The sequence below is a fragment of the Mustelus asterias genome, chromosome 9 (assembly GCF_964213995.1).
Source record: "Mustelus asterias chromosome 9, sMusAst1.hap1.1, whole genome shotgun sequence".
In the NCBI taxonomy this organism is placed as follows: Eukaryota; Metazoa; Chordata; class Chondrichthyes; order Carcharhiniformes; family Triakidae; genus Mustelus; species Mustelus asterias.
In genome coordinates this window covers 97,077,279-97,089,914 of record NC_135809.1, presented here as the reverse complement: position 1 = coordinate 97,089,914, position 12,636 = coordinate 97,077,279, and the positions used below count along the sequence as shown (strand labels likewise).

General features: G+C 42.2%; 1 protein-coding gene across 1 annotated transcript in view; it reads right to left on the bottom strand.

The window, feature by feature from the left end:
* Positions 1–7,015: 7,015 nt before the first annotated feature.
* LOC144498844 (cathepsin D-like) overlaps positions 7,016–12,636 on the bottom strand; it is a 36,043-nt gene continuing 30,422 nt past the window's right edge. The window contains exon 9 of the mRNA XM_078220592.1: positions 7,016–7,923. Coding sequence (XP_078076718.1) covers positions 7,756–7,923 — 168 coding nt within the window. The 3' untranslated portion in view covers positions 7,016–7,755. The remainder of the gene's footprint in view (positions 7,924–12,636) is intronic.

Genomic DNA, 12,636 nt, shown 5'->3' with positions numbered 1-12,636 from the left:
AAACAGAACAAAAAAAGAGTGCAACAACTTTAGTTCATAACCTGTATGTTCCATGTTGAGTGCAGAAGACTGCAGAGTGTCAAGACAAAAGATGAGGTGCTGTTTCTCAAGTCTGCATTGAGCTGCACTGAAACTCTGTAGCAGGCCAAGGACAAAGGTCAGGGTGGGAACACAATAGAGAATTAAAATGACAAGCCATGCGAAATTCCAGTCATCCCTACAGACCAAGCCTGTCCACCATCTATGGAGACACAAATGTGATGGAATATTCCATTTGTCTGGATGGGTGCAGCTCCAACAAAGCTCAAGAAGCTTGACACCATCCAGGACCAAAGCAGCCAATCCATCACCTTAACATTCACTCCTTCCAAATCTGGCACAGTGGCAGCAGTGCATCATCTACAAGATGCAATGCAGCAACTCATCAATACTCCTTCTACAGCACTTCCAAACCTATTGTTGTACCTGTTAATTCTCAGATACTTTCAACCAGTTTACTTACTCCAAGGTTTTACCCCGGTGCCCTTATTTGCAAGGTGGACAAAGGACAAACACAAGTAAAGGTTCAACAAGTTTATTAATAATAACACTATTAACCCTTAAATTACCCACATAAAACAAGAGGATACCCCAGATCCAAGTATACTACCCGTAAAGATGGCTTGGTTAAACTGCAGGCCCGATTCTCTGAGTCCCTCTGGTCTGTCGTCACGAAGGTGAGTCTCAATGGCCGCTTCTTCCTTCCTTCCTTCTCTGGTCAGTCTTCCAAATGGTCACGGCCGTCTCCCATCGAGTCTTCGCTGCAGTGTGCCTCTGAGTGTGTCCCTTTATCCCCAGCCTGCTTGCCTTTCCAGAAACTTCTCTGGCTTCTGGCCAATGAGGTCCCAGGAGGGGGTTCCAATACCCAGTGGGTTTCTTGATGTCTGCCTGACAGGACACCAGGGTCCGCCCCCCAGGTGTCCATCTCCATGTTGTTGAACTTGTTATCGGGTAAGCTTTCTACAGGATCTCTTGGTGACAGAAAGTCTGGCCCGATCTGGGCTTCTAACAATAGACCGATGCATTTCAATGAGGTGCCATGATCTCCTGCTAAGTCTCAAGTAGAGTGTAACGACCTTTGATGGGTGGTTGATGGGTCAGGCCCAGACACATTTGTGTATTGTACAATTGGCCTGCCTGAGGTTTGACTGTGTTTGATTTCAAAATGCCCAATTCTTTAATTTAGGATATCCAATTTTATCAGCCTTAAAACTAGGCCCTGTTTATATCACCACATTATGATTGGCAACACCTAGAAGAGCAAGGGCAGCAAACGCCTGTAAATATCTGCAAAGTTCCCCTTCAAGTAACACGGTACTGTGAACTGGAACTATCACCATTCTTTTGTTGTTGCATGGGCAAAATCCTGCAACTCCCTCCAGAACAGCACTGTGGATAGACCTACATTACATCGACTGCAGCATTTAATGAGGCAGCTCACCACCACCTTCTCTAGTTTAATTAGGAATAGGCTATTAATGCGGGCTAAGCCAGAAATACACATACCCAAAGAATAGACACCTCCATGCTGTTAATTCCATTAGTATCCAAATATCTGTTGGCCTCTGTCCTGAAGATATGCAATGACTGAGTATCAACAGCCCTCCAGGATAGAGAGTTCCAAATATCCACAGCTTTGAGTGTTGCATCCAATCCTAGTCAATGCTGTGTCCTCTTTCTCAATGTCATCATCGCACTCAATTTGTCCAAAACTGACACGAGAGATGGGGAGCAGAATCACAACTTAAATTTCTGCTGACTTGTTTTGCTGATGATGAAAAAGGCTCCAGAAACCCAAATCATCTCAACTCTAAACACATCCAATAAATATTTGAGACAGAAGTGGGAAAATTGACTATTTTTATTTGTTGATATATTTATAAACCAGCAGATTATTGGGTGTGAAGCTTACCTTAGAAAATTCCAGGCAAAGTCAGCACTCTTATTAGAGCTCAACAAATTAAAGATTTTCTTTAATGTGGAAAAAACATGCTTCAGCAACACACAGTAATGCAAAAGAAGGTAAAACATATGCTACAATGCTCAGCTTTATAGAAACAATCACATCTACATGAAGAACACTTGTGATTCTAGTATCAACTCAGCTTCTAAATTATCAACCTAATTTTTGCTGTTAATGAGGCAACACTTTCATCAAATCTTAAAAAGGTAAATAAATATTTTTAACCAAGGTTGCTTGATCAACCAATTCACTAGAACAAAGCCCTGACACTCCTTGCACTAGGGATTCTCAGTCACTCACTGTATAGCAGCACCACCTACAATAGTTATTAACACATTGTGTTCCTAAAATATCAAAAAATATTATTTTATTCTAGTCAGTACCCAAAAAAGTATAAAGCAAAAAGTAGCAAACACTACTCAAATTTAACAAGAGCCCAATTTGGAGATTGCTTGTAATAATCTCCATGATTAAAACACCAATTTCTTTCTAGAGTTCCCTTGCTGCTATCACTGTTTGCATTTTTCCCTCAATCCCCAAATATACCAGATAGATTGGTCAGATGGACAGATCAGTGGCAGATGGTATTTAATCCTGATTAGTGTGAGGTGATGCAGGAAACTAGGAAGCTCAGAGGAACAAATGGATCTTGGGGCACTTATTCACCGATCCCTGAAGGCAGCAGAGTAGGCGAATAGGATAGTTAAGGTGGCATTTGGGACAGTTATTTTTATCAGTTGTAGCATAGAGTTTAAGAGCAAGGAGGTAATGTGGGAGCTGTACAGAACATTGGTTAGGCCACAGCTGGAGTATTATGTTCTGCTCACCTCACTATAGGATGGATGTGATTGCACCAAAAGGGGTGCAAAGAAGGTTCACCAGCATGTTGCCTGGGATGGAGCATTTGAGCTATAAGGAGAGATTAGATAGGCTTGGATTGTTTCCTTTAGAGCAGAGAAAGCTAAGGGGGGACATGATCAAGATGCATAAGATAAGAGGTATGGACAGGGTGAGTAGGAAGCAGCTGTTCCCCTTGGGTGAGGGGTCAATCACGAGGGGGCATAGTTTTTGGGTAACAGGCAGGAAATTCAGAGGGGATTTGGTGGGAATCTGGAATGCACTGCCTGGGATGGTAGTGGAAGCCGGAAACCTTACAACCTTGGATGGATACTTGAAATATCATAATGTTCAAGGCTATGGGACAAGTGCAGGAAAATGGGAATAGCGCAGCTTCACTGTTAGTTATTGTTGGTGCAGATTTGGTTGGCCAAAGGGCCTTTTCTGTGCTTTATGATTCTCTGATCACTATTTGCATTGTTTCCTCAATCCTCGAATATAATCAACCAGAACCTTAAAATGTCAGCGCAGCCGCAACTCTCCATTTGATTGGCTGCTTCCAACATGAGTGAAGTTACTATAACCCAACAACACCGTGTGTGTGGAGTTTGCACATTCTCCTCGTGTCTGCGTGGGTTTCCTCCGGGTGCTCCGGTTTCCTCCCACAGTCCAAAGATGTGCGGGTTAGGTTGATTGGCTATGCTAAAATTGCCGCTTAGTGTCCTGAGATGTGTAAAATATGTAGGGATAGGGGGGTAGGGCCTGGGTGGGATTGTGGTCGGTGCAGACTCAATGGGCCGAATGGCCTCTTCCTGCACTGTAGGGTTTCTATGAACACTGGAATCAAGGTTTATGGACTGTTAGTGCTTTGCAGATCATAGGATTTAGTCTGGAATTAAAGCACATCATGCTGGAGTTACCTTGACTCTTTACAGATGCTGCTGTAACTGTCCAGTGTCTGCAGTTTTTCTTTCCATCTCAAAAGTTACATTTCATTTCAAAATTACAAATGCTCAAAGACAATAACAATTTTTTTTTGTTTGGGCTAGACGTTAAGGCAACAATTTTACAAGGGTAGCAAGTTATGCACAGGCCTGTGGATGCAACTTCCAATGGAATCAATCAGCAAATCAGCTCCATGACTCAGATGATCAGTCTAAAAAAAACATCCAATAATTTCCTAAATAATTCCAAAACCTTGACTATACTTGCCTTTCTGGATATCTATTACACAAGCTAATCGATCATTCTTCACAAAAGTATCAGTACTATTCGCTTTTATTAGTTGGAATGTGTTCATTTGTAATGGGTGATTCAGCATTTTTCCAGATCTTGATGGATATCCACCATTCCAATTGGAAAATCCAGGCATAAATCTTTTGAGATTATTGTAGCTTGCGTTTAAAAGGATGAATAATTCCAGAATCTTCACTCTTCCGCAGAACCTAGTCCTCCAATATTAGGGATCAGTTGCAATACCAGTTTCTAACACAGGAAGGTTCCTTGTAATGAGAGCTCAAGGTGTGTTTGGACTCGGACACTGGATAGCACAAGTGTGATTCCTTGCAACCTATGGTTATAAAGTATTGCAACACCATTTTTGCTGCTGTTACCCAAGCTTTTAAAAAACCTCCGAGATGAAATTTTCTTAAATCTTGCCCAATCACCTCCCGCCACAACCAATTGCCTGCAGCTCCAGTGCCACGAATGCATTTTTTTGGAAGAGAATGGTCATTAACATGAAATAAACACAGTGGCAAGCACTGCTGCCTTGCAGTGCCAAGCAGCCGGGTTTGATTCCAGCCGAGTCACTCACTGTCTGTATGGAGTTTGCACATTCTCCCCATGTTTGTGTGGGTTTCCTCCAGGTGCTCTGGTTTCCTTCCACATTTCAAAGATGTGCAGGTTAGGTTGATTGGCCATGGTAAATTGACCCTAGTGTCAGGGGGATTAACATGGTAAATATGCGGGGTTATGGAAATAGGGCTTAGGTGGGGTTGTGGTTGGTGCAGCCTTGATGGGCCAAATGGCCTCCTTCTGCACTGTAGGGATTCTATGATAAGAACCCGCTTTCCTGACACGATACCACCCAGCGAGGGAAGATATGCACACAAGGGGTGATGGAGAAGATAGGAAGCATTGGAATGCCAGAAAGTACCCTCTTCCTCACATCTGAAAATGGATTTGCTGTTACTTAAACCCCCTCACACCATATGTCTTATCACTTCCATACTAAACAGACTAACTATAGAACTGTACAGTGCAGAAGGAGGCTGTTCAGCCCATTAAGTCTGCACCGACTCTTCAAAGCAGCATCTTATAGGGATGGAGTGGGGAGGTGGGCCTGGGTAAGTCAGTACATTTACCATGGCTAAACCAACTAGCCTACACACCTTTGGACATTTAAAGCATGGCCAATCCACTTGACCTGTTCATCTTTGGATTGTGGGAGGAAACTCTCAGTCACCCAAAGCAGAAATCAAACCAGTGTCCCTGGCACTGAGGCAGCAGTGCTAACCACTGTGCCAACTAGACTTTTTAAATCCACTCCAACTTTCCCCATATCTTTCAGATGAAATAATGGATTTTGAAAAAACTCAAATGTAAAATGCATTCAAATTTGTATATCAATATCCATTTTCATCAAGTAAAAAAATCAATCCAGTCCAGCAAGGCAATAGAGTTGAAATAAAAAGTTAACATTTTTGACAAATTTATAGGTTTTTGAGCATGTAATTAATGGGGTAGTTAAAATTGGAACCAGATGTAGTATACTTGGATTTTCAAAAGGCATTTTACAAGTTGCCGCACAAAAAGTTAATACACATGGTAAGGGTTCATGGAATTGAGGGCAATATATTAGCATTGATGCGGAATTGGTTAACAGACAGGAAGTACATACTGGGGATCAACAGGCACCAAGTTGTAAGCTGTGCCTAGTGGAATGCCACAAGGATCATTGGTGGGGTTTCAGCTTTTTACAATCTGTATTAATGAGTTAGTGAAGAAACAAAATGTTAATTCATTTAAATTGCTGACGATATCAAGTTGGTGAGAATGTAAGCTGTGAGGAGGACACAAAAGAGGCTCCAAGAGAGATACAAGGGTTAATTAAGTGGGTAACATGGTGGCAGATGGGAGTACAATGTGAAGCAGCAAGACGTTATTTACTTTGGTCGCAAGAATAACCGCCCCCCCAAAAGGAGTGAAACTTGTATATGTTAATAGATTACTAGTTCAGTGACAATAGCACTACACCACCACCTCCCTTGAAAAATAGTATGAGAAAGTCTTGCTACAATTGCATGGGGCTTTTGTGAGATCACACCTAGAATATTGTGTAGAGTTTTAGTCCATATTTAAAAGGAAGAATATATTTACATTGAAGGCATGGCACTGATGGTTCATTTGATTGTTCTGAGATGAGAAGGTTGTCCTACAACGAGGTGCTGAGTAAACTGGGTCTACATTCTGAATTTAAAAGAATGAGTAGCGATTTGTTTTCAAACATACAGGGTAGACACAAGTCGTTTCTCCAAGCTGGGCAATCTAGAACACAGATGGGATGGAGTGCAGTGTCTCAGAATATGGGACCAATTATTCAGGACAGAGAGGAGGAGAAATTTCTTCAGACAAAAGGGTGTGAATCTTTGGAATTCTCTACCCAAGGGCTGTGCATATGGCACCATCAAATATACTTTAGGCAGCGACAGATAGATTTTTGGTCTCAAGTTAATCGAGAGATATGGAGAGCAGGAGGAAAGCAGATTTGAAGTCATGGATCAGTCATGATCGTATTGAATGATGGAGCAGGCTCAAAAGGCTATTTGGTCTACTCCTGCTTCTATTTCTTATGTTCTTAAAGATAATCTTGCTCTTTATGTCTCAAAAAGTACCTGCATACAACGAACTTAGAATTCTAACATTATTAGACAATGTGATGGCCTATTTACATGCAGATGAATTCCCAATGAAGGTTTTCAGTTCAAGCAGAAAAGAAAAATCAACCGAGAACATGTTCTGCCTTCTTCAAATAGTGACACCAGAGGTCCAATTAGTGTTACATTGTGCGTTGTGGTGTTTGAACTTATAGCCTGCTGACTCAAAAGCAAGAGACTCAACAGCTAAATTAAACGCATGCTAAGAGTTTGAAATTATACACACATGCAAATATGACATGTTGTATTTCAGTTTATTTGATTCTATCAACCAAAGAACAGGTGCCAAAATGTTCCTAAAACAATTAAAATCATGTAGATTGCATACGAGCCTTCCATTGTTGAACAACTTTAGTCTTTCCTCATCTGCTCCTGTCATCAAGTTTATTTTGGTTCTTTGCAGATTCCCTCCAATCTAAAGACAAGAGCAAAATTCAGATTTTCCTCTCCCTTGATCCTCCTCAAAAGGTCACGATAATCTTATCTAGGACCTATATTGCTTCCCAGACAGGGTTAAACAGTACAAGTCCATGACAAATCAGTGTGACATCTTTGCCTCCTTAAAAACAGTTACTGACAAGTAATGCTCTATTGTATTAAACATCACATTTCATTAAAGGGATCGGAATCTCAAGCAAAGTAAACTCACTTTGGTGAAATGATTAGAAATAGGTGCCATCTCAAAATATTGAGGCAATTATTCAGACCACAAAGTATCTTAAACTAAAAACAAAAAGTACCGAATATTGAAACGGATCACCAAAGCCCTGGACAGAGAATTTTACATTCCCATTGCATCACTAGCATTCTGCTTTTCCATTAGCTTGAAGTAAACAGCCAAAACCTGTCCATAATCAAGTTCTTGGAAGTGATTGTGATAAACATACTAGGCTAAGGGATTATCATTGTTACTGTTGCAAGTTGGTTTTGAACATTAGTGCACTTCAATTTTTATATTCTATAGGACTGTTGTGCCAGTCATGGCTGCACAGCCTTTGCAAATCCAATCCTGTTATTGTCTCGGTCAAACTCTGTATAGTACGGCCCAATAAATACATCTCCAAGAATCCACATTGGGCCAACTGGAGGTGAAATGTCGAGGGCCATGAATCCACTCAGGCAGACAGTCATACCAGCATGCGTTTCCTGAAAGGAAAGTGAACAAATATTAAAACATAGAGAAATAAAACTTTTCACAGCCTAAGCCAAGCCAAGCCATTCAACAATTAAATATTTCACATCCTCCATTACCCATGTACCATGACCACACACAATTCTACAGTGTGCAGAAAATGCCACTGCTCCTTTGGCTGTACCTGCTAAACAAAGAAGCCTCTACCACCTTGAAGGACTATGTTACATGAGTGCACTAAGTTCCCCCTTAAGGCACAAGCCATTCTGACTTGAACAATTATATTTCATTGTTTCTGGGTCAAATCCAGCAACTTGCTGCTTAAAGGAACAAAGACTGCAATGGTGCAGGAAGCCACCGCACAGCTTCCTTCTTCAGAGATGGGTAATAAGTACAGGCTGTGTAAACAGTGCTCAGGAACGAATCATTTAAAAAAAAAACCCAATAGCAAAGTCATTGAGGCATTTGCCTTATTTTTAAGCTCATTTATGGGACAAATGCTGGCTAGCATTTATTGCCCATCCCTAGTTGCCCTTGTTCAGAGGGCAGTTGAGAGTCAACCACATTGCTGTGGCTCTGGAGTCACATGTAGGCCAGACCTAGGATGGCAGATATCCTTCCCTAAAGGACGTCAGTGAACCAGATGGGTTTTTCCAACAAATCAACAATGATTTCATGGTTATCAGTAGATTCTTAATTCCAGATATTTTTTAATCGAATTCAAATTCCACTAGCTGCTATGGCGGGATTCGAACGCAGTTCACCAGTATATTAGCAGAGATTCTGGATTAATATAGTGTAGTGATAACACCATTAGGCCAATACCTCCCAATGACAGGGAGGTGTCCAAATAAACTTGCTTGGTGTGCAACAGGCCTCAACTGGATTATCAGGTCTGACACTTTAGTGTTGATGTGGAGATGCTGGCGTTGGATTGGGGTAAACACAGTAAGAAGTCTCACAACACCAGGTTAAAGTCCAACAGGTTTATTTGGTAGCAAAAGCCACTAGCTTTTGGAGCGCTCGCTGCTCCTTCGTCAGGTTTTAGTGTTATAGCAGATACAGGAAGGATAGGGCAGCATGGTGGCACAGTGGTTAGCACTGCCGTCTCACAGCGCCAGGGACCCGGGTCCAATTCCCGGCTTGGGTCACTGTGTGTGGAGTTTGCACGTTCTCCGCGTGTCTGCGTGGGTTTCCTCCAAAGATGTGCGGGTTAGGTGGATTGGCCATGCTAAAAACAAATGCCCCTGGGTGTTATGGGGAAAAAGGGCCTGGGTGGGATTGTGGTCGGTGCAGACTTGATGGGCTGAATGGCCTCCTTCTACAATGTAGGATTTTATGATACCGAAGCGCAAGTACAACTCCAGAGGGGTCAGCTAATCTCCAACTCAGGCTGTCATATTGAAGAGGCAGGATGGAGACAAGAGCAGAGAGTAGCCTCTTTAAATAATTTTATAAAGATGACATTGTAGGGGTGGTGAGGCAGGAACTCATCCAACCTAACCATATGTAGAGCTTTATAAATTCAGTACCGGCTGGAGCAAAGCAAGAGGAGAACAGCAGATAGAACATAGAACAGTACAGCACAGAACAGGCCCTTCGGCCCACGATGTTGTGCCGAGCTTCATCTGAAACCAAGATCAAGCTATCCCACTCCCTATCATCCTGGTGTGCTCCATGTGCCTATCCAATAACCGCTTAAATGTTCCTAAAGTGTCTGACTCCACTATCACTGCAGGCAGTCCATTCCACACCCCAACCACTCTCTGCGTAAAGAACCTACCTCTGATATCCTTCCTGTATCTCCCACCACGAACCCTATAGTTATGCCCCCTTGTAATAGCTCCATCCACCCGAGGAAATATTCTTTGAACGTTCACTCTATCTATCCCCTTCATCATTTTATAAACCTCTATTAAGTCTCCCCTCAGCCTCCTCTGCTCCAGAGAGAACAGCCCTAGCTCCCGCAACCTTTCCTCATAAGACCTACCTTCCAAACCAGGCAGCATCCTGGTAAATCTCCTCTGCACTCAGATGGCTCATCAAACTTGCTCTGCCATTCATTACAACTCCTGGCTGATCTTGGGCTTCAAACTTCATTTTCCTGTCCACTTTCCTCAATTTGCCGGAGACCAAAAATGTGTCCATCCCAGCTTTAAACGTATTCAACAATGGAACATCCATACCCTCTGGGGTAGAGAATTACAGGGAATTATGCAATTTCTCCTCAGCTCAATCTTAAATAATTGGATTATCTAGAGACTGTGGCGCCCCTGTTATTTTAGACTCACCAACCAACAGAAACAAAAACAAATCCCTTTCAACTCTCTCAAGCTCCTTCAGAATTTTGCAGGTTTCAATGAGATCGCCTCTCATTGTTCCAAACCCAGAGAATGAAAGCTTAAGTTACTTAGCGTATTATTAGGACTACGCCTCTTATCCCAGGGGCCAATCCAGTGAATCTTTGCTGTACCACCTCCAATGCAAGTCTATCCTTGGTTAATCAGAAATATCCTTCATTAACCAAAAAGACACTCAGTATTTCAGATGTGATCTCACCAAAACCCTGTACAACTGCAGCAAGACCTCTTTATTCTTGTACTCCAATACCCTTGCAATAAAGGTCAACATACCATTTTCCTTCCCAAGTGCTTGCTGCATCTGCAGCGTTTTCTTTGAAAGCACCCAAATTTCTGAATATCAACACATACAATATTCATACCTTTAAATAAAAATTGCTTCCTTTCCATCCTTCTGACTAAAAAGTGAATAACTTCCCTCATTACACTCCATTTGCCATCTTGTTGCCTACTTACCTAACTTGTCTACACCTTTTGAGCTTCGGTGTCCTCCCCACTGCTGCCAGCTAATGGCACGCTGTCTCTTGCCACAGTAAAAAGAACAAAGAACAAAGAATACAGCACAGGAACAGGCCCTTCGGCCCTCTAAGCCCGTGCCGCTCCCTGGTCCAAACTAGACCATTCTTTTGTACCCCTCCATTCCCACTCCATTCATGTGACTATCTAGATAAGTCTTAAACGTTCCCAGTGTCCCCGCCTCCACCACCTTGCCTGGCAGCGCATTCCAGGCCCCCACCACCCTCTGTAAAATATGTCCTTCTGATATCTGTGTTAAACCTCCCCCCCTTCACCTTGAACCTATGACCCCTCGTGAACGTCACCACCGACCTGGGGAAAAGCTTCCCACCGTTCACCCTATCTATGCCTTTCATAATTTTATACACAGAGGGGAGACCAGGGCATCTTGTCCAAAATATTTGTTCAATCCCTCTGTCCTCACTATAATTTCTCCAATCTCGGCTTCTAAGGGGCCAACATTTATTTTAGCCTTCTTTTTTATGCTCAGAAAAGCTCGTGTAATCCAATTTTATATTTCTAGCTCGTTTACTCAAATTATTCTATTTTTCCCTTTTTATCAACTTTTTGGTGGCCTTCTGCTGGCTTCTAAAACAGTCCCAATCCTCAGACTTGAAATGCTGCAACAGTAGCAAGCTGCTTTTTTAAAAATCTAATACTATCCTTAACTTTTGAGTGAGCACAGGTGCTAATTTTATTTTGTTTTTCAATGGAATCTTTCAAAAACAAAATAAAATTAGTAAAACAATTTACAATCTTCAATGGAATCTTTCATTGAAGATTGTAAATTGTTTAAATGTTTCCCACTATTTATGTTCATATCTTTTAATCTATTTACTCGATTAACCTTAGCCGGTTCTCCTCTCATATTTATGTAATTAGATCCTTGTCTGCAATTAGAGTACGTCACTTTCAAATTTAAACACTAAATTCAATTGTATTATGATCACTATTTCCCAGTGAATCTTTTACTTTTACCCGCTTCATTACACAATACTTGGGCCAGAATTAATTCGGGAAAAGAGTGTGTAATAGAAAGGACTGGATACAAAGTTACGCCTCAGATATGATTGGGGCAGGGGGCGCCTCCTTAAGAAGTCCCCTTTTTAAGTCAGGCATCCTCCAGCCTACCCAGCTCCAACCCACGTATATTCCAATGGCCTCTAGACCAGACCTCTCTCGCCCCTCATTGCTCCCTTTGACTTCCCCCCCCCCCCAACCCCTTGAACTTACCTGGGCCTCCAGTCTTGGACTGAACAGGACTCTTGAACTTTCCCTTCTGGTCGCTGCAGTGCTGTTGTTTCAGGGACTGGAGTGCTTCTGGCCAACCAGATTCACCAGCAGCTCTCAAAGGAGGGATTTCCTCCCGAGTTGGGGCAGAAATCCCTTCTGTAGCTAATCAGCGCTCATTGCGGTGTAATTTGCTACAGGGCAGTTGCTCAGTGGGGACCTGCTCCCTGCCAACTCTTCCGAGAGGAAACAATATTCTGCCATCCTAAGAATTCAGACCTGGATCTAAGATCGCTTTATTGCTCATCAGTTCCACAGCATACTGCTCCAAGAAACTCATGAAAACATTCTACAAACTCACCGACTGAACCAATTTTACCAATCTGATTGACTCAGTCCAATACATTTAAAGTCTCCCACAATGATTACATTTCCTTTACTCCAAGCTCCTATAATATCTTGTTTAATGCTCTGTCCTAATGGTAGAATTATTGTTTGAGGACTTAAACTACTGCCACCAGTCTTTTTCAACTCTTGGTATTACAGATTCTACTTCATGATCTTTGGAGGTCAGATCCTCTCTCACTGATGTCTTCATGTCATTTTTTCCTATCATGGCTA